This window comes from Callospermophilus lateralis, chromosome 18, assembly GCF_048772815.1.
Source record: "Callospermophilus lateralis isolate mCalLat2 chromosome 18, mCalLat2.hap1, whole genome shotgun sequence".
NCBI lineage: Eukaryota > Metazoa > Chordata > Mammalia > Rodentia > Sciuridae > Callospermophilus > Callospermophilus lateralis.
Genome location: NC_135322.1, coordinates 64,855,269 through 64,881,890, shown reverse-complemented (window position 1 = coordinate 64,881,890; position 26,622 = coordinate 64,855,269). Strand labels below are relative to the sequence as shown.

The window sequence follows — 26,622 nt, the reverse complement described above, 5'->3', positions numbered from 1 at the left end:
GTGTGCCAAGAGCTTCTCTGCCTGGGCCTGACCCTTGACTGAGTTTTCCCTGTGCACTCGCAGGTGCTTAGGACCCTGGATCCCAGCAGCCCCTCCTCTGACTTCTGACCACGTCACCTTGCAGCCTTCCTACCTCAGATGCCTCTGGCCTATCCCAGGAATGACAGCGGCCTGCCTGGGAAGCCCATTTAGGTTTGGGGGCGGGGGTCCTCACTCTTGCTCTTTCAGAGGAGACCTCCTAATATTGATTGAGCATAAGCAGATCCCTGGTTTCCCAAAGCCTGTGCTCCTGTTTCTGAGAGCGTGTGCCCCCACATCACAGGTTTCTGACAAGATTCGACTTGGGATAAAATGGGCTCCTAAATGGCTGGTTTCCTCCCTGCTCTCCGGCAAGCACACCCACTGCCTTGTGACTCAGTTCCCCAGGACTGAGCTGAGCCACACGCTGCCCCAGCTCCCAGAAGCCTGGGACCCTAGACTTGGCGGGGCTGGGGAGTGTTCCATCACCTCGGGCCATGCAGAACTGGGCCCGGGTTCCCGTCAGGGGGTGGGCGAGCACACCACACCCAACCCCACCCTTCCCGCACTTGGCCCCAGGCCACCTGCTCCCGCCCGGGCTAAGTGGGGAGGGCTGCAAGGGGGAGGGGAACGCCAAACAAAGGGCCCCTAGGCGGCCCGCAAGCCCAGGGAGTTGGGATGGGGCGGCGCACAAGCCCCGAACTTGGTCGCCCGGACTCCGCCGGCGCGGTCCGGTCTGCGACGCTCCACGTGCTCCCAGCAGCTTGCTGGGGGCGGTTCTCGGCAGGGCGGGACCAGCGGGCGGTGGGCGTGCCCTGGATAAGGGGCGGGGCCTGCTGGGGCGGACCAACAGCGGAGGGCGGTGGGCGGGGCCTGGAGGGAGGGTAGCGGCGGCGGTGGGCGGGGCCTTCCGGCGCAGGGATAAAAAGCTGCGGCGGGTAGTGCGGACGCAGACGCAGCAGCTCGGGGGCGCGCGGGCTTCTCGTTCGTCCGCGGCGCGCACCTCGTGTCCAGGCCCAGCCGGCCGGCGCGGCGAGCATGGCGGGCGCGGGCGCGAAGCGGCGCGCGGTGGCGGGCCCGGCGGTCGAGGAGGAGGAGCGGCAGGCGCGGGAGAGGATGCTGGCGGCGCGGCGCGCGGACGGCGGCGACCCGGCGGAGGAGGGCGTGACCCTACAGCGCAACATCACGCTGCTCAACGGCGTGGCCATAATCGTGGGCACAATCATCGGTTCGGGCATCTTCGTGACGCCCACGGGCGTGCTCAAGGAGGCGGGCTCGCCGGGGCTGGCGCTGGTGGTGTGGGCCGTGTGCGGCATCTTCTCCATCGTGGGCGCGCTCTGCTACGCCGAGCTGGGCACCACCATCTCCAAGTCCGGCGGCGACTACGCCTACATGCTGGAGGTGTACGGCTCCCTGCCCGCCTTCCTGAAGCTCTGGATCGAGCTGCTCATCATCCGGCCGTCCTCGCAGTACATCGTGGCGCTCGTCTTCGCCACCTACTTGCTCAAGCCGCTCTTCCCCACCTGCCCCGTGCCGGAGGAGGCCGCCAAGCTCGTGGCCTGCCTCTGCGTGCGTGAGTACGGGACCCCGGCGGGCGGGCACGTCCCGGGGCCCCTGGATCGCTTCCTATAACGCTGCATCTCTGCTCCCCAATCCCGGCTCCTGGTATCCCTAACCTGGACCACCCCATCCCCGAAGTCGCTGGTCCGTGAACCCGCGTGCGTTTCATTCATTGGTTTACACTCTGGGGCGGCCCGGGAAGACCTCTGACAGCGAGGCCCGCGCGCCGACCCCCAGCGGGCGTTCGGTCTCCCCACCTAATCCCTTAGGACTTGAGCAGTTCAAGCAGCGCCAGCCTTCCCGGGACCCGCAGAGCAGTGCGCCCTGCCTCTTTCAGGGCACCACGTGGAGTAGTGAACCACTGGTTTCCTTTTCAGCGTCAGCTGCTGACTGGTTGTCAAGAGGGAAATTGCAGTTAAAAGAAATCGTTCATTTTTGTCTCCAAACCAGCCTGTCAGGAATCAGTGCACAGGCTGACTCGTAGAAAAGCGTAGTAATGAACTTGGGTGTACTTCGAGTTCTCATTAGGCTGAGCAGCAGCGTTGAGTTCCTCTGAAGGTTGCCTGACACTAAATCTGTGTGTTGGGGTTGGGTGGACTTAGAGGGTCCCAAGTTTGTCAAGAAACAGCCAGGCATTTTATTTATTTATTTTAAGAGAGAGAGAATTTTTTTTTTTAAAGAGAGTGAAAGAGAATTTTTTAATATTTATTTTTTAGTTTTTCAGCGGGCACAACATCTTTGTTTGTATGTGGTGCTGAGGATCGAACCCGGGCTGCACGCATGCCAGGCGAGCACGCTACCGCTTGAGCCACATCCCCAGCCCGAGAGAGAATTTTTTAATATTTATTTTTTTAGTTTTCGGCGGACACAACATCTTTTTATTTGTCTGTGGTGCTGAGGATCGAACCCAGGTGCGCATGCCAGGCGAGAGCGCTACTGCTTGAGCCACATCCCCAGCCCTGGACATTTTTATCATGTTGGTGGGCACTATATTAGTGGGCCAGAGAGGACTGCTGCTTTTCAAGACAGTATTCTTGTGGGATTTCAGGATGAAAAAATCCTGTGTAGTAAATGCCGTATACACACACACACACATATATGCAACTTGTATATTTTGGCTTTGGGCCACTCATGCTCATCCCATGGCCAGCCTTGAGCAGCCTGCATTTGCAGTTGACGCACTGCCCTGAACACCCAAGCACTTGAGCTTCCCTGCACCTCCATGGTGCATACATGGCTGGCAGGGTGATGCTTAGAGTTTTGGGTTGTATCCGTGAAGTTCTGGGGTCTGTGTGCGTCCTGGAAGTGGCCCCTGACTGGCAGAGCTATGGGAGTTTGGGGCTGAGAGACAATTGGAGACCATTTCCTGTCTAGTCACATACTCCATAAACTCAAGATGCAGAAGGCAAAAACCCAGTGGGCTGTCTGTGCGGGCTTCTAGGATCTGAAGCCTTCCTGAGGTAAGAGGACCAGGCAGCGGCGGAGGTTGTCTCCAGAATGTGGGGCTCAGCACCCAGAGCCTGGTGGGAAAGCCACAGTAGGGTGCACTGCATGGGAGCTGAGGGAGCTTGTGACTTCTGGGTGGGCCAGGAGACACCGGGTGACCCACTGGACTGTGTGTGTGTGTGCGCGCACAGAGCAAGCCTCTAGCAGAGAATACTTTGTTTGCCTGCTTTGTCTGTGGGAGGATTTTAATTGACCAGTTATGTCATTTCTAGGTAGAGTGTCTTGGTTAGGCCTGGTTGGTAATGTTGTTAAAGGGCCTCCTCTCTTGTCTGGGAAGATGGACCCTGGGAGCCGAGTCGAAGTTTTGAAGGTGCTGGCCAGTTGTGGGAAAGGCTGCTTTGGCCTAGTGGGCAGTTAGGGTGGAGGTTTTCTAAAGTCTTCTTTCTAATAAAAGATGAATATATGAATAGGTGACCATGTGAAAATTTGACCATACCAGTATGCAGCGAGTCAAACTGCTTGTTGGTCCAAATTCCTTCTCCAGCCGCCCACCACACCATGGCTAACAGTGCATATTTCTGGAGCTTTCTGTGCCATAAACATAGTCACTTACTCTTTCAATCTCAGTTGGATCATTGTGCACAACTCAGTTTGAAGTGACAGTGCAGGGTTTCCAGGTCAGTATGCAGAGGCCAGCACCTGCTTTTCAGCTGCAGAGCAACCATAGGACTGCGCCAAGTGTGCTCAGCATTTGGGGTTTCCTGGCTCCGAGCAGATGGCATGGATAGCCACAGTGCCTTCCCAGGAAGCTGCCACGCCAGGTGTTCCTGGAGGTCTTTTGTGAAACAGGGCTTTGAAATAGATCCTAAATAGCTTTCACAGGTCCCTATGGCCCCAGTAGGTGAAGCCTTAGGGTGAGCTGGTGGAAATGCCTTTGCCCTGCACCCTCTGGGGTGCAGAGGGGGCTGATGTCAGTTAGCAATGCCTCCACTAGTAGGCCCAGTCTCACGTACCATCAGCCGTCGACACTTGACTTGCGTGCAGGGTATGTGTGAGTTGCTCTGGTGTTTGATGGAAGGAGGATTTTTAGTGACAAAGGGAGGGGTCTGCAGGACAGCCTTGTCTAGCACCTGCCTGACACCCCTGTGGAAGTGCGTCCTGGTGCTCCCTAAAGCAGGGTTGCAGGTTCCCCCTAGGAAGAGCAAGGGCACTCTGTGCCCCTCCTTCCTGGGGTCTCCACTGTGGTGCACGCACCTTGGCATCTGGGTCTTCACCTGTGCTCGCACCTCACTCTGCCTTGGCCAGGGCTCTGCTGACAACACAGAAGGCACAGGTGCTGGGGAGAAGCTTTCATGTTTGCTGTTTGATCTCTTTAGCCCTCCATCCTGTCACTCAAAAGTTTCTTTCCACTTGTTAAAAGGAACAGTGTGGCCCCCATGCGCTGAGGGGTCCTGCAGATGGTGAAGTGTATAGAGGCCCCTCTTGTGACCTGGCCTGGGCCCCAGGGCTGATCCCGTTCATAGAACATTGAATTTGTCAGTCCTGAAGGGGGAGAGACGTCCCCTCTGCTGCTGTCTTGGTGGCATGCGGAATTGGAACAAGGGTTGGTTCTGTGGGTTCCTTACAGGCAGCGCCACTTGGAACTCAGGTGGTGCTGGATTTTCTCTCATCGGCTGCAGTCACAGAGACGAGCTGATATTCTCACTGGGCGGGCAGTTATCAGGCCTCCCAGTGGGGATCAGCTGCAGTTCCAGGCAGGCTCTGGGCCAGGGGAGCTGCCACCTTCCCCCCAGGGAGCTCTTAAGGAGGCATCCAAAGGGGCTCACTGTTCCCTCTGCCACCACGGTCACCTACCAAGCCAGTGGGTGTGGGGTACCTGGTCTGGGACTGGCTTTCTAATGCTGAAGACAGTCTCCCACTCTTTCCTGGTAGGTGGGGATGGGACACTACCTGCTGTGACAGCCACCCCCCACTTATGCATTGCCAACCAACAGCCCCATGAATCTCTGGTCTTGGGCAGCTGAAAGGGGCAGGCTCACCTGGGATCCCAGAGCCAGGAGCCCGTCTACCTAACTGCCACCCCTTACCTCATGAGCATGGGACAGGCTGGTGGCCACTCTTAACCAGTGGGTGTCTAGGATTTGTGACCTGCAACATTCTCCACCAGGTGTCAGGTCAGGAGCAACATGGGTCATTTTGAGAACTTTCCCTCAAGCCTCCTGTCTGTGAGGGGTTTCATGGCCCATCCTGCCGTCAGTGAGCACGTGGGCCATTAGGTTCTTAGTGTCTCCTGTTCTCTCCTGACCTGAAGTAGCCGCTGGGCTCACTCATGCCTTTTAGCAAAGAGAAAGGAGGAGAGGGGAGGACTGGTGCCTCTTCTCCTGGAGCTCTGGGCTCCGTGCTCAGTACAAGTGCTAGATGATCTGGCATTGGGCGATCTGGCTGGAGAAACGCCAGACCTGGCTGCTCAGCCCCTCCTAGAAAGTCCGGTATGTAAGATGGGTATTTGGAGGCTGTGGAACTAGCCACGGCCAGCTGACTTGATGCCCCCAAGGCACGGGGGTGAGGACCAGAAAGGATGGAAGGAGTCAGTCTTAGAGTTGCCTGCTGGCCTCCTCCACCCTGAGGGTGTCCACCCCTGTAGACCTTGCTTCTCAATAAAGGCCTGTCCCTTGAGGCCCGCGGAACCCTCGCCAGCCATCGTAGCTGGGACCCCGCCTGAGCCAGGCAGAGGCTCTGGTGTTCCCGAGGTGCCAGTGAGTGCCAGCATCACAGCCAACAGCTCTGTAATTAGCACTGAAATCCGGCTTTCCCAACAGACATGAAAGAGTGGCTGCCGCCTGAGCGGGTCACGCCTCATCACGGGACCTGGGGCCAAGGCCTGCTGGGGTGGTTCACAGAGCGCGTGACCCCACGGCAGGCGAGAGATGTGGCGAGCGTTCCTGACCCTTTCTTTCTGGTTCACAGACCCCTCGGGTAATTCCGTAGAAGGTGCAGGCTCTCTGCCCAGTAAGGCCTTCCAGGCTCCTCGGCCCACAGTGTGGCCCTGCACAGAGCTCTCCGCCCTCGCCACCCTGGTCTCTGCTCTCTGAAATTGCCCCACTTAAAACTGGAGAAACTGAGGCCAGGGTAGGCTGGGTGCCCAGAGCTGTGGCCCCTGCCTCCACACTGACCATCCTGTGTCCTCAGGCCTGTGGGATGCCCCCTTCCCCGGCCCCTTTCCATGAGGCCTGCCCCAGGCAGGGCATTGCCCCGTGCGGGACCCACTCCTCTCTGGGCTGGGGCTTGGGCTATGTGAAGAATTAGCTCCTGGGGCAGGATGTGTGCAGCCCTATCCTGAGTCACCCTGACCTTGGGCTGGCTGACCTCTGTCACTGCTAAGACCATCTGGTGTGAGCTGCCCAGTGTGGCCCTTGGGCTTTATCACCAGCCGCCCAAGGCCAGTGTGGATCCGCCCTTGCTCATGCATCCTTGCTCATACGCTCCACGCTCCTGGACACACCACCAGGCCAGGCTGCAGACCTGGGAGGCTCCTGGACTTGTTCACTAGGTTCCCTCTTAGGAGCCTGTCAGCCTGAGTTGGCTGGGGGGACCCATGGCCACCAAGAAAGCCTGAGCAGGGTGTATCCTGCACAGCTCTGTGCTTCTCTAACACAGCCAGGGTGACCCCTATCCAGTGGCCTGGGCATAGGATTTAGGAGACTTGAGTGTAATCATTCCTGAGGAATAACTACTGTGTGACTTTTGGCAAATGGATAGCCTCTCTGAGTTCCATTACTTCAACCTTCAAGTGAGGGTGTTAAATGGGGTGCTGCAGATGTCTTCCACGCAACCCTGCAGCTGGAGCAGGTCTGCCCTCCTTTTCCTTCGTGGTTAGCTTAACTGCTGGAGGAGCACGGTTGGGAGGGCAGGTGAGCTGTGGGCCAGGCGCTTGGCCGGTGGTGCTGAGCCCTCTGAAGGTGCACTGCGGTGACCAGTCAGATCTTAACAGGCCTCACAAATGAGGCTCAAATGTTGCTTCACCATAAAGAGAGCAGGGTAGAGGCCAGGCTGAGACCTGTCAGGTAACGGGCCACAGGCCACAGCCACACGGCCAGTCAGAACCAGGGACCCTCAGGAACCCTTGTCTCCCAGGACGCTTGCTTCTGAAGAACATGGTGAAAGAAGTCTCCTTTCAAGGGTCCCCTCCTTGTTGGACATGTAGGATGCCTGCAGATGTTTAAGAGTTTATTTTTATGTTTTAATAAATTGGTTTACTCTAGTTAGGTATGTACAGCAGCAGAATACACTTGATTCATTGCAAACAATTGCAGCACGACTCTTCATTTCTGTGGTTGTACCATATGTGCAGTCACACGTACCTAGGGTAATGATGTCCACCGCATCCCACCATCTTTCCTGCCCCCATTCCCCCTCTCCTCTCCCCTCTTCCCATTCCCAGTTCTTCCTTCCCCACCCAGCTCCCCAATATGACTCAGCACCCACTTTTCAGAGAGAACTTTTGGCCTTTGGTTTTTGGGGATTGGCTTACTTCACTTAGCGTGATATTCCCCAGCTCCATCCATTTACTTGCAAATGCCATGATTCCATTCTTTTTTTATGCTGAGTAATATTCCATTGTGCATATGTACCATAGTTTCTTTATCCAAGGATGCCTTTCTTTATCTAAGGGCATCTAGGTTGGTTCCCCAGTTTAGCTATTGTGAATTGAGCTGCTATAAACATTGATGTGGCTGCATTACTGTAGTAAGTCTGCTTCTTTCTGGCCTGTTTTAAAAAGAAAGTCCCTGCCCCATTCTGGACAGCCGCTAACATCCCACTCCCATGCTGGTGGGACTTCGAGGTAGTGCAGGACACAGCTGGTCAGAAATGGGAAGGACCAGGTGCGTGGGGTGGTGAGGAGCTTGCTTGGCACGCAGAAGGCTGGCTCCAAGGCAGGAAGCAACACAAAGCCCCGTGTTCACGAGCTAGTCCCAGGGGGCTTGACAGTGCCCCAGTCCTTGTTCCACAGAAGGTTGGGTGACCAGTGCAGGAGGTGGGCGGCCCAGGCGGGATCCCGGGAGCCTGTTGGCTGGCAGCAGGGAGGCCTCCTGGGGTCCCCTCTGAGTGGCTCCCTGCTGGAACAGCTTTCCACCACCCTGAGGTTCTGTCTTTCTCAGTGGCCAGCGGTGGGGAAACGGCAGGAACAGAGCTGGTTCGTCCCCACGGGATAGGACAGTGTCATGGGGTCACAGGCATATTCTCTGGAGTCCAGGAGAAACCACAGGCAGGCCCTCCAAGTGTGCAGGTGGGCTCCTGCCAGGTAGGGCCCCTGCCCTGGCCAGGCCCAGCCTGGTCGAGCTGTGCTCCCAGTTCTCTCCACGGCCCTCGGGACTCTGTCCTGTGAGCCGTGTGGTAACTGGTCATGAGATGCCTACCCTCTGGTACCCGGAGGGATGTGAGTGCCAGGCAGGAAGTGAGTCCCTGCTGGGCCCTGGGGCATGTGTCAGGGGTGAGGACGCTCAGCCTATGGGGTCCCTGTGTGTGCCAGACAGATCTGGGCCCATGCCCAGCGTTCTGTTTGGCAGGTGCTGGGCTGGGCTGGGCTGGGCTGGGCTGGCAGGGAGCCCCTGCGCAGCCTGGGCCCAGGTCTTGGCCAGCTCTGGTTGCAGTGGTCAACTGGTTCTGTTCTTGGCCTGGTGCCCTTGGACCAGGCTGGCCCTGCTTCCTGGAACCAGTGAATCCTGCTGGCTACTTCGCCTGTGCTGTCTCAGAGACCTCTGGAGGCGTGGTGCTGTGGGCAGAGTCCTGGGCAGAACCGTCTCTGGCAAGTTCAGAAAACAGACCACCTGCCTGAGGCCCGAGTAGGGACCCTTTTGATGGGTGGATCCTGACACCCACAGAGTCCCTGTGCCTTTAACTCCTGGGCCCTGGAAGACGTCACAGTAGCGCCACTGTCCTTTTTTGTGGTGTCTGGAAGGGACAGAAGTCTGCATCCCAGATGTCCCAGCGCGGCCTGCCACATGGCCTGGTGCAGTCAGACACCCCAGGAGTGTTCCTGCCTGCGTGGGGCAGTGTGTCCTGCTCTCCAAGAACACCCTGACGCCCTGCCCAGGTGGGCCTGGAGATAGGGGCTGTTTGGAAGGTGCAGCTGGGACCTGGAGCCGGGGAGAGAGGAGGTGGGCAGGAGCTCATCGGAGGGTGACTGCAAGGGCCTGGCCAGGCAGGGATCCCTCCAGCCTGCTGCTGCCACCTAGAGACCCTCTGTCACTTTTGAACCCAGGAGTCCCTGCAGCCGTCTCATCACATGGGGTTCGGGAGAGGAAGACGGGCCAGAAGGGCTTGGCAGTGGGGTGAGCCTGGCTGGGTCGCCCATGGAGGAGGGTGCTACCTTATCTCCCTGGTCCCAGCTGTTGCTGTGAGCCCACACAGCTGCGCTTATCGGGGGCCACACAGGGTACCCCGAGGGCGCCAGCCTCCTGCCCGTGCCCCCTCTTTGATGTGGCACAGCTGCTTTCTGTGTCACCTGCTGTAAGGTGGTGAGTTCATACGAACTGGCATCAGAGCAGCTGACCTGGGGGAAGCTGAGGGTGGGCAGCTGAGGTTCAAGGCAGCCTCGGGGCAGTGTCCTGTGACTGTAGGACTTGGGAAGGTCCAGAAGATGCCATTTATTTACTTAAGGTTGAGAAAGGACGTGGGGAGCACAGCCTCACCTGCATCATGAAGTGATCTGCCCCGGGCACCCTGGCTGCCAGTGACTGTTTTTTTAATGTCAGGAGAGGGGTCTGCCCAGAGTGGTCGTGGTCTGGCACCTGCTGGCTCTCTGTCCACTTGGCCCTGGCTCAGAACAGCTGGAGCCAGGGAACAGCTGGCTTGGATCTCCAGGGCAGGGCTTTGGGGTGGCCACAAAGGGCCTCTCAGGGATTGCTGTGTTGGTGTGGGGTCCAGCATGGCCTCTGCAGGTTGCCCTTTCTCCTGGGCTCCAAGGGTGGGGGAGGTCCCCGGCTGCGACTTGGCACAATCAGCCCCTGCTGGGCTCCTGGTCCCTGGAGGTGGCTGTGGAGCCTGCAGCCTGCTCTCCTCGGGAGATGAGAGGTGGGCCTGCGAGGCCGCCTGGGGCTGGTTGCCACTCTCCTGCCCACCGGATGGGTAAGTGATGCAATCCGCTGGCCTCTTGCCTCATCCGGAAGGCGGGGAGCCGGGAGGAGGGGCTGAGTCACCACGTGGTGACACACTCACCTATCAGGAAATGTGAGACTCCTGCAGACGCAGGACCCGCCCCCGGCCCAGCAGAGAGGTGCCAGGCTAGAAGCGTTGCTGGGAGCCTGGGGAAAGGCCTGCCCCGCTCACCCCCTCCCACAACGTGTGTGTCAGGGAGGGGGCTCAGGGACAAATGTGTCCTTGTAATAGCCAAAATGACCACCCTCGGCACACGTCAACCATGCCTTCTCAAGGCAGAGTGACCTGTACAGAGCAGCCCCAGTACAGAGAAGTCAGGGAGCCAGCTAATGAGGTGCTTCCGTCTAACCCTGGCCTTCTGGCAGCTGCTGCTTAGGGGATCAGGAAAGGCCAGCTCAGCGCCTCTCAGACCTTCCTGCAGCCTGTGGAGTCCAGCAGGCCTTCCAAGGCCTTGTACTGCCTACCTTACAGCAGTCCCCAGGAAGGGCCTGCCTGGGTTCCCTGGTAGACACTGGGCTGGCTCCACGTGGCCGGGAGAGCAGGCTTCTTGGGTGTGGGGACCCTTGGGAGCAGGAGGTCCACAGCCAGGGAGGAGGGAGGAGCCATGGCCCTTTAGCTGACCTCATTTCAGTAGCTACGCGTAGGACGGCTGTGCCACCGGCTCACGGGCACTCACGGGTGGCTCCTGCACACTGAGATGCCCACCACCCACCCTGGCTCAGGGCTGCATGTCCAGTGGGGCTGGCAGGACCAGCTGCAGGCTTGAGCCCGTGACTCCTGCAGATGCTGCGTGCCCGCCTGGCCCTCCAGGGCACTGGGTTTCAGGCTTTCCAGGTGCAGTTGCGCATGTCTGCAGAAGGTTCCGTGTGGATTTCTGTCTTGGTGTCTGCTAGCCGGGGAGCAGTGGAACTGGAGCGTGCGTCTGTCCCCTGAGCCCATCTGAGTGCCCCGTGTGGGGAGGCCTCCTGCCCCAGGCTCCTGCTCCTCTCCTGCCACCCATGGTGGCTGCGTCCACTTTGTCCTGTTTCTGTCAGGTGGCCCCTGTTTCATGGGACCCCGTGGAGCTCACTTGGGGGCAGAGGTGATGCATCCCTCTTCCAGGGGCAGAGTTTCTTTGATTTGAGTCTGAGGCTGGCCCTTCCCTGCAGGGGTGGGCTGTGTAGGACGCAGGTGGAGGGCACTTCTGCCCCTCAGGGCAGGTCAGCTCAGTAAAAGGAAGTCCTTTGCCCCAGCCTAGGGCACCTGGGATCCAGCTCTTTTGAGTTTGGTGTTTCCAACCTTTGACCTTCAACCAGGAAGTTGATCAAAACAAGTCCCAGAAAACCTGAAACCGGGGGAGGGGGCTGGTGGGGACACTACTGTTTCTGTTGGATCTGCCCCAAGCCCGAAGCACCCTGACCTTGCCTGCCCTGTCTCCGCAGTGCTGCTCACAGCCGTGAACTGCTACAGCGTGAAAGCTGCCACCCGCGTGCAGGACGCCTTCGCGGCAGCCAAGCTCCTGGCCCTGGCCCTCATTATCCTGCTCGGCTTCATCCAGATCGGGAAGGGTGAGTGGCAGCTGGCCTGACGCAGTGCTGGGCACCTGCTGCGTGGCCCCAACCAGGTGGGCCCTGCCCTGGCACCATGCTCCCACATGGGGTGAGTCCTCTGGGAAGGTTGATGCCCTTCCAGGTGGGCAGGGAGCCCCTCCAGGTCCCCAGGAAGTGTGTGCGCAGACTGGTACCCGGCGCCCCGGGAGCAGGACGGGAGTTCACTTCTCTGCTGTGGGTGCTCACCATCAGGGCACCTTCAGGCCACCTCTAGGGAGGGCCAGAACACTGTGTCCTGTGTGTGGCCTGTTGCCCTGTGACTGAGCTGGGTTCCTTGTCCCTGGGCCTGCAGCTGTGTTGCTTTGCATTAAGCCCCACCTTAATCCCAGCTGCTCAGGAGGCCTAGGCAGGAGGGTCTTGAGTTCGCCTCAGCAACTCAGTGAGGTCCTGTCTCTGAATAGAATCCAAAACAGGGCTGGGATGTGCTCAGTGGTCAGGGCCCGTGAGTTCAGTCCTCAGTACTCCCCCTTCCCTCCCCCCAAAAAACCCCCGGGGGATTATTGAGAGCCCCTTGAGAGGGATTGTCACCCGGGGGTAGCACAAACCCTAGTACCTGTCCTCGGGTGGGGACCCAGCTGGGGGCATATTCTGAGTGGTATGGAGACGGGCCTCCAGGTGGGGAACACAGTCCTCCTCTGTTTCGTGGAAGTAAGAGATGAGATGAGCAGAGGGCTGCCTCTAACACTCGCGCAAGTCAGAGCAGCGCTGGGAGCGCCTGTGTTAAGGTACAGACCCAGGTTTGGTGGTGACCTTGTGGCTCTAGGCGAGTCACTGGGTGTCAGAGTCTTTCCCTGGCCACCTTCTCCGGGGCTGGGAGGAGTGAGTGGGAGTCCTGTGCAGCTGTGCTCTGGAGGTGTTGATGGACGGGCCACCTGCTGGGCCTCTTCTGGGTGCTCTGACACACAGGCGCGCCTGCCACCTCCTGCACCTTTGCTGCGGGCCGGCCCACTTCCTTTCCAGGCTGTGGAATGTTCCGTAGCTAAGAACCTGCGTGGTCTCATCAGACAGTCCTCCTTCGCTTGGTCACAGGCCCTGGACACACACCGAGTGCTGAGGTCGGCCTCTGTGGGCTCTTGGAGGCAGAAGGGTCCCGCTGGCCTTCTCCTGTCGCTGTTCCTGGCTCTGGGGGAAGGTCACGAACCCAAGAGTGCCTGGCTACCCCTCCTCCCCACTGGCCCTGCCCCCCTGGGCTGGTGTTCCCATGACCTGTGAGCAGGAAAGCTCTGGACGGCCAGGTGGGGCGCCCAGAAACACCCTTTGGAATGTCCGTTCTCCCGAGGCAACTGGCTGCACAGCACAGTCGTCCTGACCAGTGCTGTTCTGTGGGTGTTAGGACCAGGGGTACCCCTGGACGGGGCCAGGGCCAGGGTGCTGCCTGGCTGCAGTTCCACGTAGCCTCTGGGTCTAGTCCAGTGCTTTCGGGACGCACGCGGCTCAGATGGGCGTTTCAGATGCAGGTAGTCAGCATGGGGTCCGTGCATGGGGCAGGTTAGCCCAGGGCACCAGGTCAGGGAGGGGGTGGCCGACAAGTGTGTGGGGCATGGGCGCCACCTGCCTTCGGCCATCTTGTCAGATGGCCCTCACTCTTGACACAGCCCGATGACCTTGGCCCAGGGTCAGGCTGTTCCCAAACACGAGTGGGCGGCTGGAACGAGTGGGCGGCTGGAACGTGGCTTTTGAGGCCAGGGTGGGAGTGGGAAGGAAGGCCTCTCCCCGCACTGCTGCTGGGGAGGCACAAGGGGGCCATTGTGGCCGCGACACCCAGGGCGGGACCTGCTTATCTTTCTTCAGCAGTCAGGCTGGGTGGACGGTGTGGGAGAGGCATTCCTAGAGCCTTTCTCCTCCACGCGCCTCCCGGAGCAGTCTTGGTCAGACCCCCTTGCTGCCAGGTGTCCTGGAGGTTGAGTGCTGCCCACCCAGGGCCCAGACTCCCACCTGCGTCCCCTGCCGAGGGCTGGAACGCGGTCTGTGTGGCACTCCTGGTCTGTGAGCTCTTAGGCTGGCAAGGTCCCCCAGGCTCAGAAGTGCAGCGTCCCGTCCTGTGGCTCCCGAGCAGCAGTTGTGGCATGCAGGGTGCTGGGGCCTCGAGGCCTTCCTGGGAGAGTCCAGCTCCGGCTCTGTTACTGAAGGACCTAAGAGGTTGCCAGAAGCCAGCACCGCCCTTCTACCTGACACCGAGGCTCCTGCTGCCTTCCCAGCGGGGCCAGGGCACCTGGGAGTCCAGCTGGGGTGGCCAGGGTGGGGACCTTACGCCCTGGATGCTGAGAGCAGCTTCTTGCAGGGCTGGTTCCAGCCAGGGGCCACCTGAGCTTTGTAGAAGGCACCTGCCCACAGTCACTTCACCTGGTGGAGAGAGCGAGCCCCCTGGGGTCTCCATAGATAAGGACACTTCCTGTGGGTCAGGGCCAGGCCCCTTGGTCCTCTCTGCCTTCAGTCACTTCTCCCAAGCCCACTTCCAGCCGCAGCTGAAGGAGTCTTAGGGCTCTGTCGTCTGAGCTGGGGACACCCCTCGGTCCTCCTAAGACCTGCGCTCGGCTCGGGGCCATCCCTGCCAGCAGGGGGTGGGATCCTCAAAGTGAATCCTAAATAGTCCAGGGGCTTCACCGAGAAGAAGCCAGCCACTGCTCAGCCTCAGGCTGCCAAAGCAAAACTTAGAGGGACCCCCCAGGGCAGCCCCCCCTTACAGGGGTCCAGGGAGCCGGTCTGACGTAGGGGCTCAGGCGGACTTGGGTCACTCTAGAACCGGGTTGGCCTGCCCAGGGCCTCCAGGCACCCTTTGGATTCATGCCAGACTCAGGGTCAGGCCTCCACAGCGGGTGACCCAGGCCCTGGAGACAGGAGTGCCAGGCCACGTGGCATCCTCATGGGGCCTCTGTGGCCACTTCAAGCTCTGTGGTCGAGGAAGCTACTGCCCAGGGAGGCCGCTCTCCCGCTGGCGCTCCTCAAGAGCTCTGAAGCGCGTCCTTGTTCTCGGCCTGCGTCACAGGAATGACAGATGTGGAAGTCACATGTACCACTTGTGCCAGCAGGGTGGGATCAGAGGGCAGGAAGATGGGCTTCCAGTGCCCTGGGCCAGTCAGCACAGGATGGAGGCTGGGGAGCCCGAGCAGAACGCGGGGCGGTCACTGCCATGGCCCTGGCAGGGGCCCTCTGCTGCCCTTGCTGTGGATTGGAAGAGCCTTCCTACTCAGGGTTGCTGTGCAGAGCTGCTCTCCAGGCGAAGGGGCTGGTTCCACCTACGTGTGGTGCTGGGAGTCAAAGTCAGGGCCGCGGATGCCAAGTCTAGGATGCCCGCTCCTAGACTCCCAGAAGCCAATGCCACTCACTGTGGTGGACAAATGCCATCTGGTCCCAGCCGTAATCCCCAGAACCAGGTTCCTGCCGTGTCCACATTCCCAGACTTAAGGCGAAGCCAGATATGGGCCTACACTCAGGCCAGAGGACAGGCAGAGGGAGCCCTGGGGTGGCCAGCACTGCGCCTTCTCCTGAGCCCGCTGAGCCAGCAGCCACACAGCAATGGAGGCCCTGAGTCTGAGGCCCCACCAGTGTCCACCCAGCACCAGCCAAGGTTCAGCCCATCTTCCAGCTAGGGAAGTGCCCAGAACTAGGGTGGCATGCCCGAGACACAGTGGGGGCACCTTGGCCTGTTGGCGCGTAGGATCCCCCAGCACTGGGTGGCGGCGACAGCCGATGTTCATTTTAAGGCAAAAGGGCTGCTTCCATGGACTTCAGGTGCCCATCTGCGATAGTCCTGGAGGTCTCAAGTCCAAAGTCAAGGTGCTGTCAGGACCGTCCTTCCCAAGTCTCCAGGGGAGGACGTAGAAGAAAAGAGAAAAAATTTGAAACCAGAGTCCTTGGGAGGCTCCTTCCTGCGGCTTCCAGCTCCAGGGCTCCAGGACTCCAGGGCTCCAGGCGTCCCTGAGCCTGTGGCTGCTTCGTCCCAGATCTGCCTCCTTCTCTTTGTGCCAGACGTGGTGGGGACACCTGTCTAATTCCGGAGGGTCCCACCGCAGCCCTCACTGGCCTGGTCAGACCATCTCTTCAGATAGGGCTCCCCCTGCCCTCAGGCGGCAAGCCTCGCGCTTCAGTGCCTTCCTCTGTCTGACCACCGTGCTGGAGCCCAGAGGCAGAGTGAGGGACAGGATGGCAGCTGTCCCCAGTGGAAGCGTGGCCTTCCTGCTGCCAGGGATCGAGGTCCCCTCCCTGCCTCAAGTGTGCCTGGGCTGGGCTGGGGTTCTGAGGCTCCCCCGCCTCCGAGCACAGGGGTGGGCTCAGAGCTGGCCATCTCCAGATCACGGGTTTCCCAGGCCTGGGCCCTGGCAAGCTGTAGCCAGGGCTTTCCTCGACACTGAGGGCCAAGCAATCTCGGGGGACACCGTGGCCATGGGGAACCTCTGTCCTGAGTCAGGGCCACAGGGCTGGCCACGTCCCGCATGGGAAGAGTTTGACTCTAAGTCCCATTCCCTTACGCACTTGGCCATCAAGGGGACCCTCCCTCCCCGGCATCTGTCAGGGAGGGATCAGAGGACAGGAGCCTGCCCCTTTGTTCCGGGCAGGGGCAGCTCCCTGTCCCCCGGGGTGGGTGGTTCCCATGGCTGCACTGGTGTGACAGGGACTTGGACTCTTTCCCTGAAACCTCTCTCCTGGGTCTCTGCACACGCCCACCCTCGCCCCAGTTCTCAGGCCCCATCAGCTCCCAGGGCCACGCGGCCTCTGGTTTGCTGGGCGCTGCTTGTGCCTCGGCTTCCTCCGGCCCCTCAGGAAGGTGCTTTTTATGGGTGGGGATGGGGACACCCAGGAGAGGGACTTAAGGGGCTGCTACAGGCTGCCAGCCAGGAACTGCCTGGCGTGGAGTCACTGCCCCTGGGTGGCCGGAGCAGGTCAGGAGGCAGTGAGGCCCTGGCACCTCAGCGTGGTGGGAGCTGCTTTGTGCTGCGTCCACTTCCTCCTTTCTGTCCGTTCCCTGAGCTGGCAGGGCAGCCCTTTCCATCCATGGAAACTTGACCGCCAGCAGGCTGTGGGAGTCACCTCTGCCTGGCCTGGGCAGTGGGGGACAGGCCAGTGTGACCCAGCCTGGGGCTGCGCCATGCGTTTCCAGACATTGGGCAGCCACTCTGACCTGAGCCCTTCTGTGTCACCCAGTTGTGGCAACCTGGAGAGTGTCCAGGCACCGCGGGGTGGGACTGCCATTCTGGGGTCATCTTCCCAGGAGGCCGCATGTCTCCCATTTCTCCTTGGGGCCAGCACCAGCCTCCCACAGAACTGCTGCCACCCTGCGTGGGTGGCCTTGCCGCCTCTGGCTGCCCGGGAGAGGGCAGGGACCAGCCTCCCTGAGCAGAGCTGTGGCTGAGCAGCACCGTTGGGGCAGGTAGAGCCCTGGCTCTGTACGGTCACCTCCAAACCACATCAGGCCGTGCCAGCCCCAGCCCAGGGACAGCTCGGGGTCCAGACCAGCAGACCTAGCACCACCCCATGGCACCTGTGGAGAGAAGGTAGCCTGTGATGGTCAAGTGGCCAGTGGAGCTGTGGCCTCCCTCCTGGGCCAGTATCCAGTGTGGACGGAGGCTGGCCACACTCCTGAGCTCTGCTGCTTGCTGAGGTCCTTGAACACGTGTTGCACCCCATGCTCCCTTCTGTCCCTGGTCAGGCAGGGCAGCCAGCATCCAGGGCCTCAGTGTCAGTTGGGGGCCCACACCAACAATCTTGGCAGAGCTTCACCTCCCGGGGGACTTGACCCTGCCCTCCCTCTCTCCCACCCCATGGCGGGTGGGAAGCTGGGGCTGAGCAGCTGTGCTCAAGGCTGTGTGGTCTGGGGTACTGTCCCATCGCACCTGGGCAGCCACACTGTCCCAGGAACAGAGCCACATGGCTGGTTGGGAGGACCTGGTCCAGCTTCCCACAGGAGCCAGCGTGCGCTTGGCCGTCTCAGGCCACCAAGTCGAGCCGAGTCCCAGGAAGTCCTGTCCTGTAGTAGGAACTCTGTCCCTGGGGACCATCTTGAGTGATGATTGCACCCTGAGCTGGCGTCCAGAGTGGTGTGCCACATGGGCCCTGGGGTCACCAAGGTCTTGGGCTGCAGGTATCTGGCTCTGACTAGGAGCCCTCAGCATGTCCTCAGCCCCATGTTTTGTCCTTAGTGGGTAAGAGGCTGCTATTGTCCAGTCTGGAGGGCAGTGGTGGTGACCTGTTGGTAAAACAGGGATCTGAAGTGTCCTGTTGCTGGCTTGGTCCAGTGCTGCTCACCAGCAGGCAGGCGTGTGTCCCTAGTCCCTGGGGCTTACTCCGCCATAGCACCGTGGGTGGGTCTTACTCAGGCTGGCGGATCCTCACACCCCTGGCACGTGGCCCCTGCCTTAGCTTCCCCACTTGTCGGACAGATGCCCTCCCTCCCAGCAGAGTGGGTGGGTCCAGGCGCTGGGAATGTGGCTGGGTTCTTAGATGTAAGGTACTCCAGAATATTCCACCGGAGAGCAGGTGGGTTAGAACCTAGAGGGGCTGTGGGCAGCTCAGCTGAGGCGCTGTTGAAAGTGCCTGTCCTGAATGCCTGTCCCCGGCCCACAGGGTCCAGCCAGCTTGCTGACCACAGTATAACCAGGAGAGCAGGAGGCTGTTCCCTGGGGCCTGGGTGAGGTTTTCTCAGGATGCCAGTCCTGGTGGCAGGGGGGTCCGCAGCCTCCCAGCCCAGTTACGGGAGACCCCCAGGTCCAGAGCGCTGTCCACCTCCAGGGGGCCCCAGCAGTGTCTGCTATAGGAGGTCCTGTGCTGCCTTTGAAGCACAGGCTTCAGGTGGGTGAATGACAAGTGGACCCTTCGTGGGTCCACCCAGTGTTCTCTCCTGTCATCCTTTTGGGATCCCTTGGCAAATGGGGTGGTCACCCTCATTGAGCCAAGAGGTGACCGTGATCCGAATGGGCAGCAGTGGCCAAGTCTGCAGAGCTGCCTGTCCTCTCTTGGAGTGGCCCAGGCTCTGGCCAGGCCATGCCCCTCCCAGCTCTCTCCTGCCTGGAAGGCAGGCTGTTCAGGTGGTGGCAGGGAGAGGCCCCGCCTGTGCGTCGGCTTTTTCCCGTGCCCCGCTCCTCCCGGCAGGACCCTGCCTGGCATCCTTTGACCAGCGTTCCTTTGTGGTCTTTGCCAGGTGGCGTGTCTAATCTGAACCCAGAGTTCTCCTTCCAAGGCACCAACCTGGACGTGGGCAACATCGTGCTGGCCTTGTACAGTGGCCTCTTTGCCTACGGAGGATGGTAGGTTCCAGGACATCTGGCCGCTTCAGGGTCTCACAGCACTCAAGTGTGCAGCTGGGGACAGGCAGGACAGACACTGGAAGCCCTCTCAAGGGCACCCCAACCCCAGGCCACCCTGAAGGGCCATGAGAGGACCCCTAAGGCATGTGTCCCTAGCATGTGTCCCTCTGTGTCCTCGGAACAGGCACAGGGTAGAGGCTTGAAGCCTCCCCAGCTGGGACCTACCTGCAGCTCTGGGGCCAGCAGGTGGGAAGGTGCTAGAGGGAGGTGAGTGGTGGGCAGGGATGGGGGAGAGCAGGAGCAGGTAGGAGTGACCGCCCTGGTGCACCCAGGCCCAACTGGGCAGTGCGATCCCACCTGGAAGCCAGGCCCTGGCCTTCCCTGCTCGCAGGGGTCATGGGGGCTCCCTGCTGGGTTTGTATCTTTTTCCTAATGGTTGTGGGGTGACATAATGAACCCTGATTTCTAGGAATTACCTGAACTTTGTCACAGAGGAGATGATCAACCCCTACAGGTACGTGGAGGGGTGAAGGGGACGAGTCACAGGGACAAGTCGGTTCCATCTAAAACCCTTTGGTGGGCCCGGCTCGGCCTCTGGGGAGCTGTGCCAGGTGCTCACAATTAGGGGGCTGGGGCTGGCTTCTGGGCCCCCGTCCACCTGTGTGAACTGGAATAAGCCTTGCCCTGGGAGAGTGGGCCACACGTGCCCCTGGGACACCTGTCCTGCATTTGATGCCCTCGGCAGCCCCAGGTACACAAGGGTGGTCCTCTGTCCTCTGGACCACTCCAGCGTGTGTGTGAAGGTCCCCCTGTCCCCGGAGGTGGCTCTCGGTCCTGGCCCCCAGGGTCTTCTGGGTGGGGACTGGTCAGGGCTGAGGGCCTTCCAACAGGACCCCATCAGGGCAATGAGGCAGGCAGATGGAGCCACGAGCCAGGCGGCCCAGCTCCCCAGGCCCAGGCATCTGGCCCCTGCCCGAGAAGCCAGCTGGGGACACGCAGGGCTGTGCTCCAACAACCAGACCCTCCCTGTTGTAGGAACCTGCCCCTGGCCATCATCATCTCCCTCCCCATCGTCACCCTGGTGTACGTGCTGACGAACCTGGCCTACTTCACCACGCTGACCACTGAGCAGATGCTGACGTCCGAGGCTGTGGCCGTGGTAAGACAGCCGCCCGCCTCCCCAGGGTCCAAGAGCCCGAGACCAGGCTGTCCCTGCATGTAAGCCTCTCACCTGCCTGGAAGGGCCGTGTGACTGTCCTCAGTCTCCATGGAAGGTGTCACAGGAGGGCTCCCCCCGCTGGCCAGAGGTGTGGAGTCCTTCTCAACCTTGGCTGCGTTGACCACAGGGGGCTTTGAAACGGACGCCAGGCGGCCTCCACCATGATCAGCGTGTCTGGGTGCTCCCGGGCTCTATATGGTTGGTCAGGTGGACAGACTGCCCCTAGGCTGTGTCCTTGGCCTCTGTGGCTCCTGCCCCTTGCCCTCCCATGCGGGTGCGGGGGGTGGGGGTAGCAGGGCGTCCTTGCTGTGGCTGAGTCTCACTTGATTCAGATCCCACGCTTGCAGAGACCCACTTGCCAGGCCCTGTGAGAGTCCCCAAGTGAGGCAGGCAGTCCTCATTCCCAGACCCGCACCTGCTCTTGGTCAGGCGAGAGGCCAGCTGGGCGTGGCCAGGCAACCCAGGGAGACCCACCAGAGGGCCTGCCATCAGGAGCAGCCAGGGAAGGGCCACTGTCCTGAGCTGTCCCCACAGTCCAGAACTGACCCCTGGGATGGCTGTGTGTGCACAAGCCAGGATTAGGCCAGGTGGGTCCCAGGTCGGCCCTGGTGAGGTCCCAGGGCTCACGTCCTTGTGTCCCCCCAGGACTTTGGGAACTACCACCTGGGAGTCATGTCCTGGATCATCCCCGTCTTTGTGGGCCTGTCCTGCTTCGGCTCTGTCAATGGGTCCCTGTTCACGTCCTCCAGGTGAGTGCCCGCCTGGGGTCGAGGGAGTCGCCCTGGCTGCCAGCCCCTCCTCTGCTCTACAGCTTGTGCTTTGAAGTCCTGTGGGGGGCGTGTGGAGGTGGGGATGACAGGGAGGCGGCAAGTGTGACCTTTGCTTCTCCCTCCCTGGAGCTGGTGTGACTGCTGGGTCCTGCAGGCCCCTTCCTGGACTGCAGGAGTGACACCAGGAGGGCTGGAGGGAGGCCACCAGGGCTCCTGCCCCTGCCCCTGGGACCCAACTTGCTGGGTGCGGTCCACCCTTGTGCAGTCTGTAGGCACCTCCATCCACGGGTGGGGTCGTGGGCCTGACTGCTCACTGCTTTGTCCACAGGCTGTTCTTCGTGGGGTCCAGGGAAGGCCACCTGCCCTCGATCCTGTCCATGATCCACCCACGGCTCCTGACACCCATGCCGTCCCTTGTGTTCACGGTAAGCCACACAGACCTGCACCCTCCGCCCCGCCACCCGTGTTGTCCAGGTGTACACAGTGGCGCTCTGGGCTCTGGAGCAGCCAGAGCGCCACCTTGTGAGCAGGTCTGGGACAGCCAGGGAAGGGCCACTGTCCCTGAGCCGCCGACGGTGACTGGGATGCTGCAGGGGCTGGGAGCTCTAGTCAGCCAGGCCCCGGGCACCGAGAAGGCACTTGTACTCTGCAGCACGTGGCTGTCCGGGCACCTCTGGGGCTTGGGGCATGTACCCAGAACTCGTTAGTGGGTCCACCATGTGCTTTTCTCTCCCCTTCTCTGAGCCTGTTTGTTAGTTCTCTGCTTCTGTGTGTCAGCCACCCAACCCAGGGCCCAGAGCACAAAGCCTTTACCTTCCCACATTCCTGCAGCGGCAGCGCGGGCTGCCCACCTTGGTCTCAGAGCTTGATGACTGCAGTTGGCATGCTGCCCTCCAAGGGCATGGCAGGGGCTGTGGACAGGAGGTCAAAGGTTGTGGGCACACGGGCTTCTCCACAGGGAGCTTGGGCACCCTCGTGATGGGATGCTGGCTCCCGCTGCACATGTGATCCAGAGAGCAAGACGGCCATGTGCTTTGTAGCCTAGCCCCCGCCAGGTCTGGGGTCCTTGCTGCCTGGGCCTGTTTGTTAGAGTGAGTCTGTAAGTGCCATTCCTCGGGGAGCAGGGTTAGGCTCCATCTCTTAAAGAGAGAAGTATCACAGAAGTTCTGAACATGCTCAAAGGGCCAGCTTGACCTTGGTTTTGAAACGGCCATCTGTGTAGTGTGGGGGCTCTGTACTTATTATGATCCCCCGTTGGTGGGTGCATAGTTTAGTTCCAGGTTGCTGCTTTGATGCAGGGTGTGCGAGAAGCGTTGAGTCCAGGCATCTGTGCCTGCTCTGCGGGCAGCACGTCCACTGTCCTGGAAGCCCATCGCTCTCCTGGCCTCTCTGCACCTCACATGACCCCAATGTGCTGGAGGCTGAGGCTGGTCACGTCCTCCCTGGATCGGGCACGGCCCTGCCCAGGGCTCAGCCAGCCCCTTTCTCCTGGCAGTGCGTCATGACCCTGCTGTACGCCTTCTCCAAAGACATCTTCTCCGTCATCAACTTCTTCAGCTTCTTCAACTGGCTCTGCGTGGCCCTGGCCATCATCGGGATGGTCTGGCTCCGCTTCAAGAAGCCTGAGCTGGAGCGGCCCATCAAGGTGAGCGCCAGGCGGTGGGTCCAGCCAGCACCCCAGGCAGGGAACAGGCAGGGCTGGAGTGTCCTGAGGAGCCTGAGGCAGGCGCGGGACCCGCAGGACCTCCCAGTCTCCACCTCCCCCCAGCCAAAGGGCATTGCTGCCCTCTGCAGGGCTCTGAGAATGCATTCAGCTTCGTGAGCATGAGCAGCGGAGGGGCACGGCAACTGGGAGTCCTGGGAGCAACAGGTGGCCACTGGCAGCAGCTCTTGTCACTCGGCCAGGTCCCTTTGGTACTAGGTCATTATAACTGGCCCCTGCCACAGGCCTTGCCCTGTTCCCACCCCACCCCAGCTGTCTGACGGGAAGAGCCTGGCTCTCTGGAGGGAGCCCCGTGACTTAGTGCCCAGGACGCCCTGGTCTCCCCTTGCCCTGGGCCTGGGAGCTCAGGTAGCCAGTGTAGCACCTTGTAACATGTGGTCAAGGTTCTACCGGCTGGCCCACAGGAAGGCTGTCGGAGGAGTGGCCAGCTAGACACCCCACCCTTCACGGGGACCAGCCCAGCTGGGGCAGGTGTCCACAGGAGGGCTTTCTGCAGGCCCCAGCACTAGCCACATAGGCCCTGGAGAGCAGGCACCAGGTCCTGCGGGCATGCTTTCCCAGGGGACTGGGCACTGTCGTGGAGTCGGTTCCCTTGAGCCTGGCCGCCTGTGGGTGCAGGACAGCAGAGCTCTCAGAACAGGCCTGTCGGCACCGCCCACAGACTCGGAGAAGCCTGGCTCTGCTGCCCAGTGCTCTGCGGCCCCCGCCTTCTCCATGCCCCCGGCTTCTGCCCCAGCCTGTCTGCAGGCCGCGGGTTTGGGGCAGGAGTGCCTGGTCCATCCACAAAGGGCCCTCTGAGCAGGCAGGACTCTGTGCTTGCTGGTGGGCAGCCAGGCCTTCCCAGAGGCCCCGCGTCTGGGATGTGGGAACCAGCAGGCCTCCCTCCGCCCCCGGAGCCCGGCTGCTTGTTTTCATTCCTCTGCTGACTTGGGGCGATTCCATGCCTGGTGCCTGTGCCAGGGCCGGGGTGGAGTGCTACGGACCAGGGCTCAGTTGGTGCCCCGGGGCCGACCCTGCAGATGGTGCAAGTCAGCGCCTGCCCTGTCAGCACAGGCACTGGCCGGGGCTGTGGGTGGGGCCGGCGCGGATCCCAGGGAGGCTCCAGGGTGGCCCGCCGCTGGCCACAGGACATGGGCTGGAGCTCTCCGTGGGCTGGTGGTGGTCACTGCGGGTGTGGTGGTCGGGAGAAGCCCAGGCCCAGCTGCTGATGCCCTGCTGCGTGCTGTCCCCAGGTGAACCTGGCCATGCCGGTCTTCTTCATCCTGGCCTGCCTGTTCCTCATCGCCGTGTCCTTCTGGAAGACACCTGTGGAATGTGGCATTGGCTTCGCCATCATCCTCAGTGGGCTGCCTGTGTACTTCCTCGGGGTCTGGTGGCAGAACAAGCCCAAGTGGCTTCTCCAGGGCATCTGTGAGTTCCAGGCTGCTGGCTGAGACGGGCTGGCACCAGCCAGGCCTTTGGCCACGGCAGGGTGTCAGTGGTGAGGACACCCACCTACTCCCAGCTCAAGAGCTGGGCAGCAGCTCATCTCAGAAGGAGGGGTTCCCGAGAACCAGGCTGCTGTTGCCAGAGAAGCGCCCACTGTCACTCACCAGCCTTGACACACTGCCTGACCTTCCTGGGCAGAGCAGGAGAAGGCTCCAGGCCCGGGTGGTCCACATCAGAGAGGGCCCTGTCCTCACCCATGTGGAAGGCCAGGCTTGAGAGAGTCCGCACCGGCGGGCCTTGCCGGCACCTTAGCGCTGGGTGACGTAAGATTCTAGGGTGGCCCCTGTGCAGGCGAGGAGACCCCACACCAAGGCCTGAGCCTCCCGTCATTTGAGCAGGACAGAGTGCCAGGCGGTTTCCTGGGGCCCCTCGCAGGTAGCCCGGTCTCAGGGCACAGTGGTGACATAGGCAGTGTGGGCCGGGCACACGCACAGTGGCGAGGCCACCAGGTTGCTCTGCAGTCACAGGGCTCTGGGGTGGGCAGCTGCACCTGCTCCCACACTCCTCGGCCGCTGGCCCGGGCAGTCTGGCATGACGGAGAGTTGCAGAATGTGCTGCTGGCCAGGAGGCCCTGGGGAGGTGCCAGTGCTTACCACATGGTCTGGAGGGCCACACAGAACCTGGAGTTCCTGTCCTCCTGCAGCGTGGCACTGTGTGGGGACAGGTCGGGCGGGAGCTGGGCTTGTGGGTCCTCGCCTCCACAAGAAGGAGGCTGGCCCAGCCCGTGGCCTGGCCGCACTGACTCTGTGTCCTTTCCCCGCAGTCTCCACGACCGTCGTTTGCCAGAAGCTCATGCAGGTGGTCCCGCAGGAGACCTAGCTGGCGGCAGACGCTGCGGGCAGGGAGCACGCGAAGGCCACCCGCAGACAACTCGCCCTCAGAAAAGCAGCTCCCGGTCTCCCTCGTGGTCTCCCTCGTCCCCTCACCGTCCCTGCCCGGGGCGGCACCCACAGCAGCTGTGAACACTCTGGTACGAATGGTGTCCTGGAAGATGGATGTCCCTGGTGGCTCCCGGGCACGGTGCCAGCAGTGAGCTGAGGCAGGCCTGGTGGCTCCCTCCGTGGGACCCACCGCCTTCTCCCTTCCTTATTCATTTGCATTCAATTTAAATTTGGGGTCAGGTCAGTGCCACCAGCTGATTGCTGTTCAGAGAGGTCAGGAGGAGGAGGTGGGAGACATCCCGACAGTGCTAGCTCCCGTGTGCTCCAAGGGACCGACGCTGTGGCTGCACAGGAGCACTGAGGACCTGCACTGGCGTGGCAGTGCCTGTCTGGCGGGCGCACCTCCAGCTGCTCCAGCCCTCTTCCCTCCAGCGCGGGTGTAGGGCTGAGAGAAGAGCCCTGGCTGTGTCTTTGCCTTAAAGTCTCAAAGGCTCCTGCCCGGCGAACCCTAGAGAATGAACCTTCAGCAGCAAGAGCCAGCCCTGCCTGTCCCTAGGGTTGACCGTGGGGCTGTGTGCATCTAGGGACAGCCAGGAAGGCAGGCAAGGCAGGGCTGGGGACCCCAGCCTCTGCCTGCCACGCCTCCCGCTGACCACACAGCAGCCCTTCAGCAGCCTTGGGCTGGCTTCCCCGTGGCCAGGGTGTCGCCTTCCCTCACGGGCCCATCCCACTCTCAGAAGACAGCAAAGCCTGCCTGGGCTCTCCTCTCTCTGCCTCCGGTGGGCTTTGTCTTTGTTGTGCCCTGGGGCACTTGAGGCCTGGCCAGCACATCTGGCCACACTGTTCTCGCTGAGCTGTCAGGAAGTCCCTGCAAGTCACCCACAGAGAGCGGTTCCTGTCTTCAGGTCAGACTGAAGGGACTCCGAGGCCTGAGAAGAGCTCAGCAGGCTCCTGTCTTGCACTGGGAGCTCAACCTCAGCTTCAGACCACTGTCCCCCAGGAGGAGGGCAGTGCCAGCCACTTGGCAGGGTGCAGCGTGTTCCTGGGGTGCGGTGTGGCTAGGTCGTGGGACCGCCACCTGCGAGGCAGGTCAGAGGGGTCCGCCTGGTTCTGGGGCCTGTGTCCATGGTGCTGACTCTGACTTGCTGGCTAGTGTCCAGGAGCACAGTAGGACCATGGCCCATCTGGGAAGTCTCTGCTGTCTAGCCAGGCATGGCCGACAGTCCCCAGGGCCTGGGATAGCAGACCTTGGCCTGACAGCCTGTTTGTCCCCTGCCTTTCCACCCCTCCTAACACTTACTAACGCGGAGGTACGGTTGGCACCGTGTTTATTTATTTCAGGTGGCCGGCTGGAGCCGTGGTGTATTGGCACCGCGTCTGTATCGGCCACCTTGGCCATCCACTGTGGCGTCCACAGAGGTAGTGACTCGTGGCTGGTACATCTTCTATTCTGTGTTAATGGCTAACCTGTTACACTGGGCTGGTTGGGTGGGGAGTTCTATTTGTGGGGTCTTTTTGTTTTTAAAGAA

At 61.1% G+C, this 26,622-nt stretch overlaps 1 protein-coding gene across 1 annotated transcript; it reads left to right on the top strand.

Annotated features, from left to right (window-relative positions):
• The first annotated feature begins 1,021 nt into the window (after nt 1–1,021).
• Nucleotides 1,022–26,622, top strand: Slc7a5 (solute carrier family 7 member 5). Its single transcript, XM_076838249.2, has 10 exons — nt 1,022–1,591; nt 11,604–11,729; nt 18,907–19,012; nt 19,482–19,526; nt 20,048–20,171; nt 20,877–20,980; nt 21,330–21,426; nt 22,497–22,646; nt 23,957–24,134; nt 24,976–26,622. The coding sequence occupies exons 1-10, from the start codon at nt 1,057–1,059 to the stop codon at nt 25,029–25,031; spliced, it is 1,521 nt and encodes a 506-aa protein (XP_076694364.2). The 5' UTR covers nt 1,022–1,056; the 3' UTR covers nt 25,032–26,622.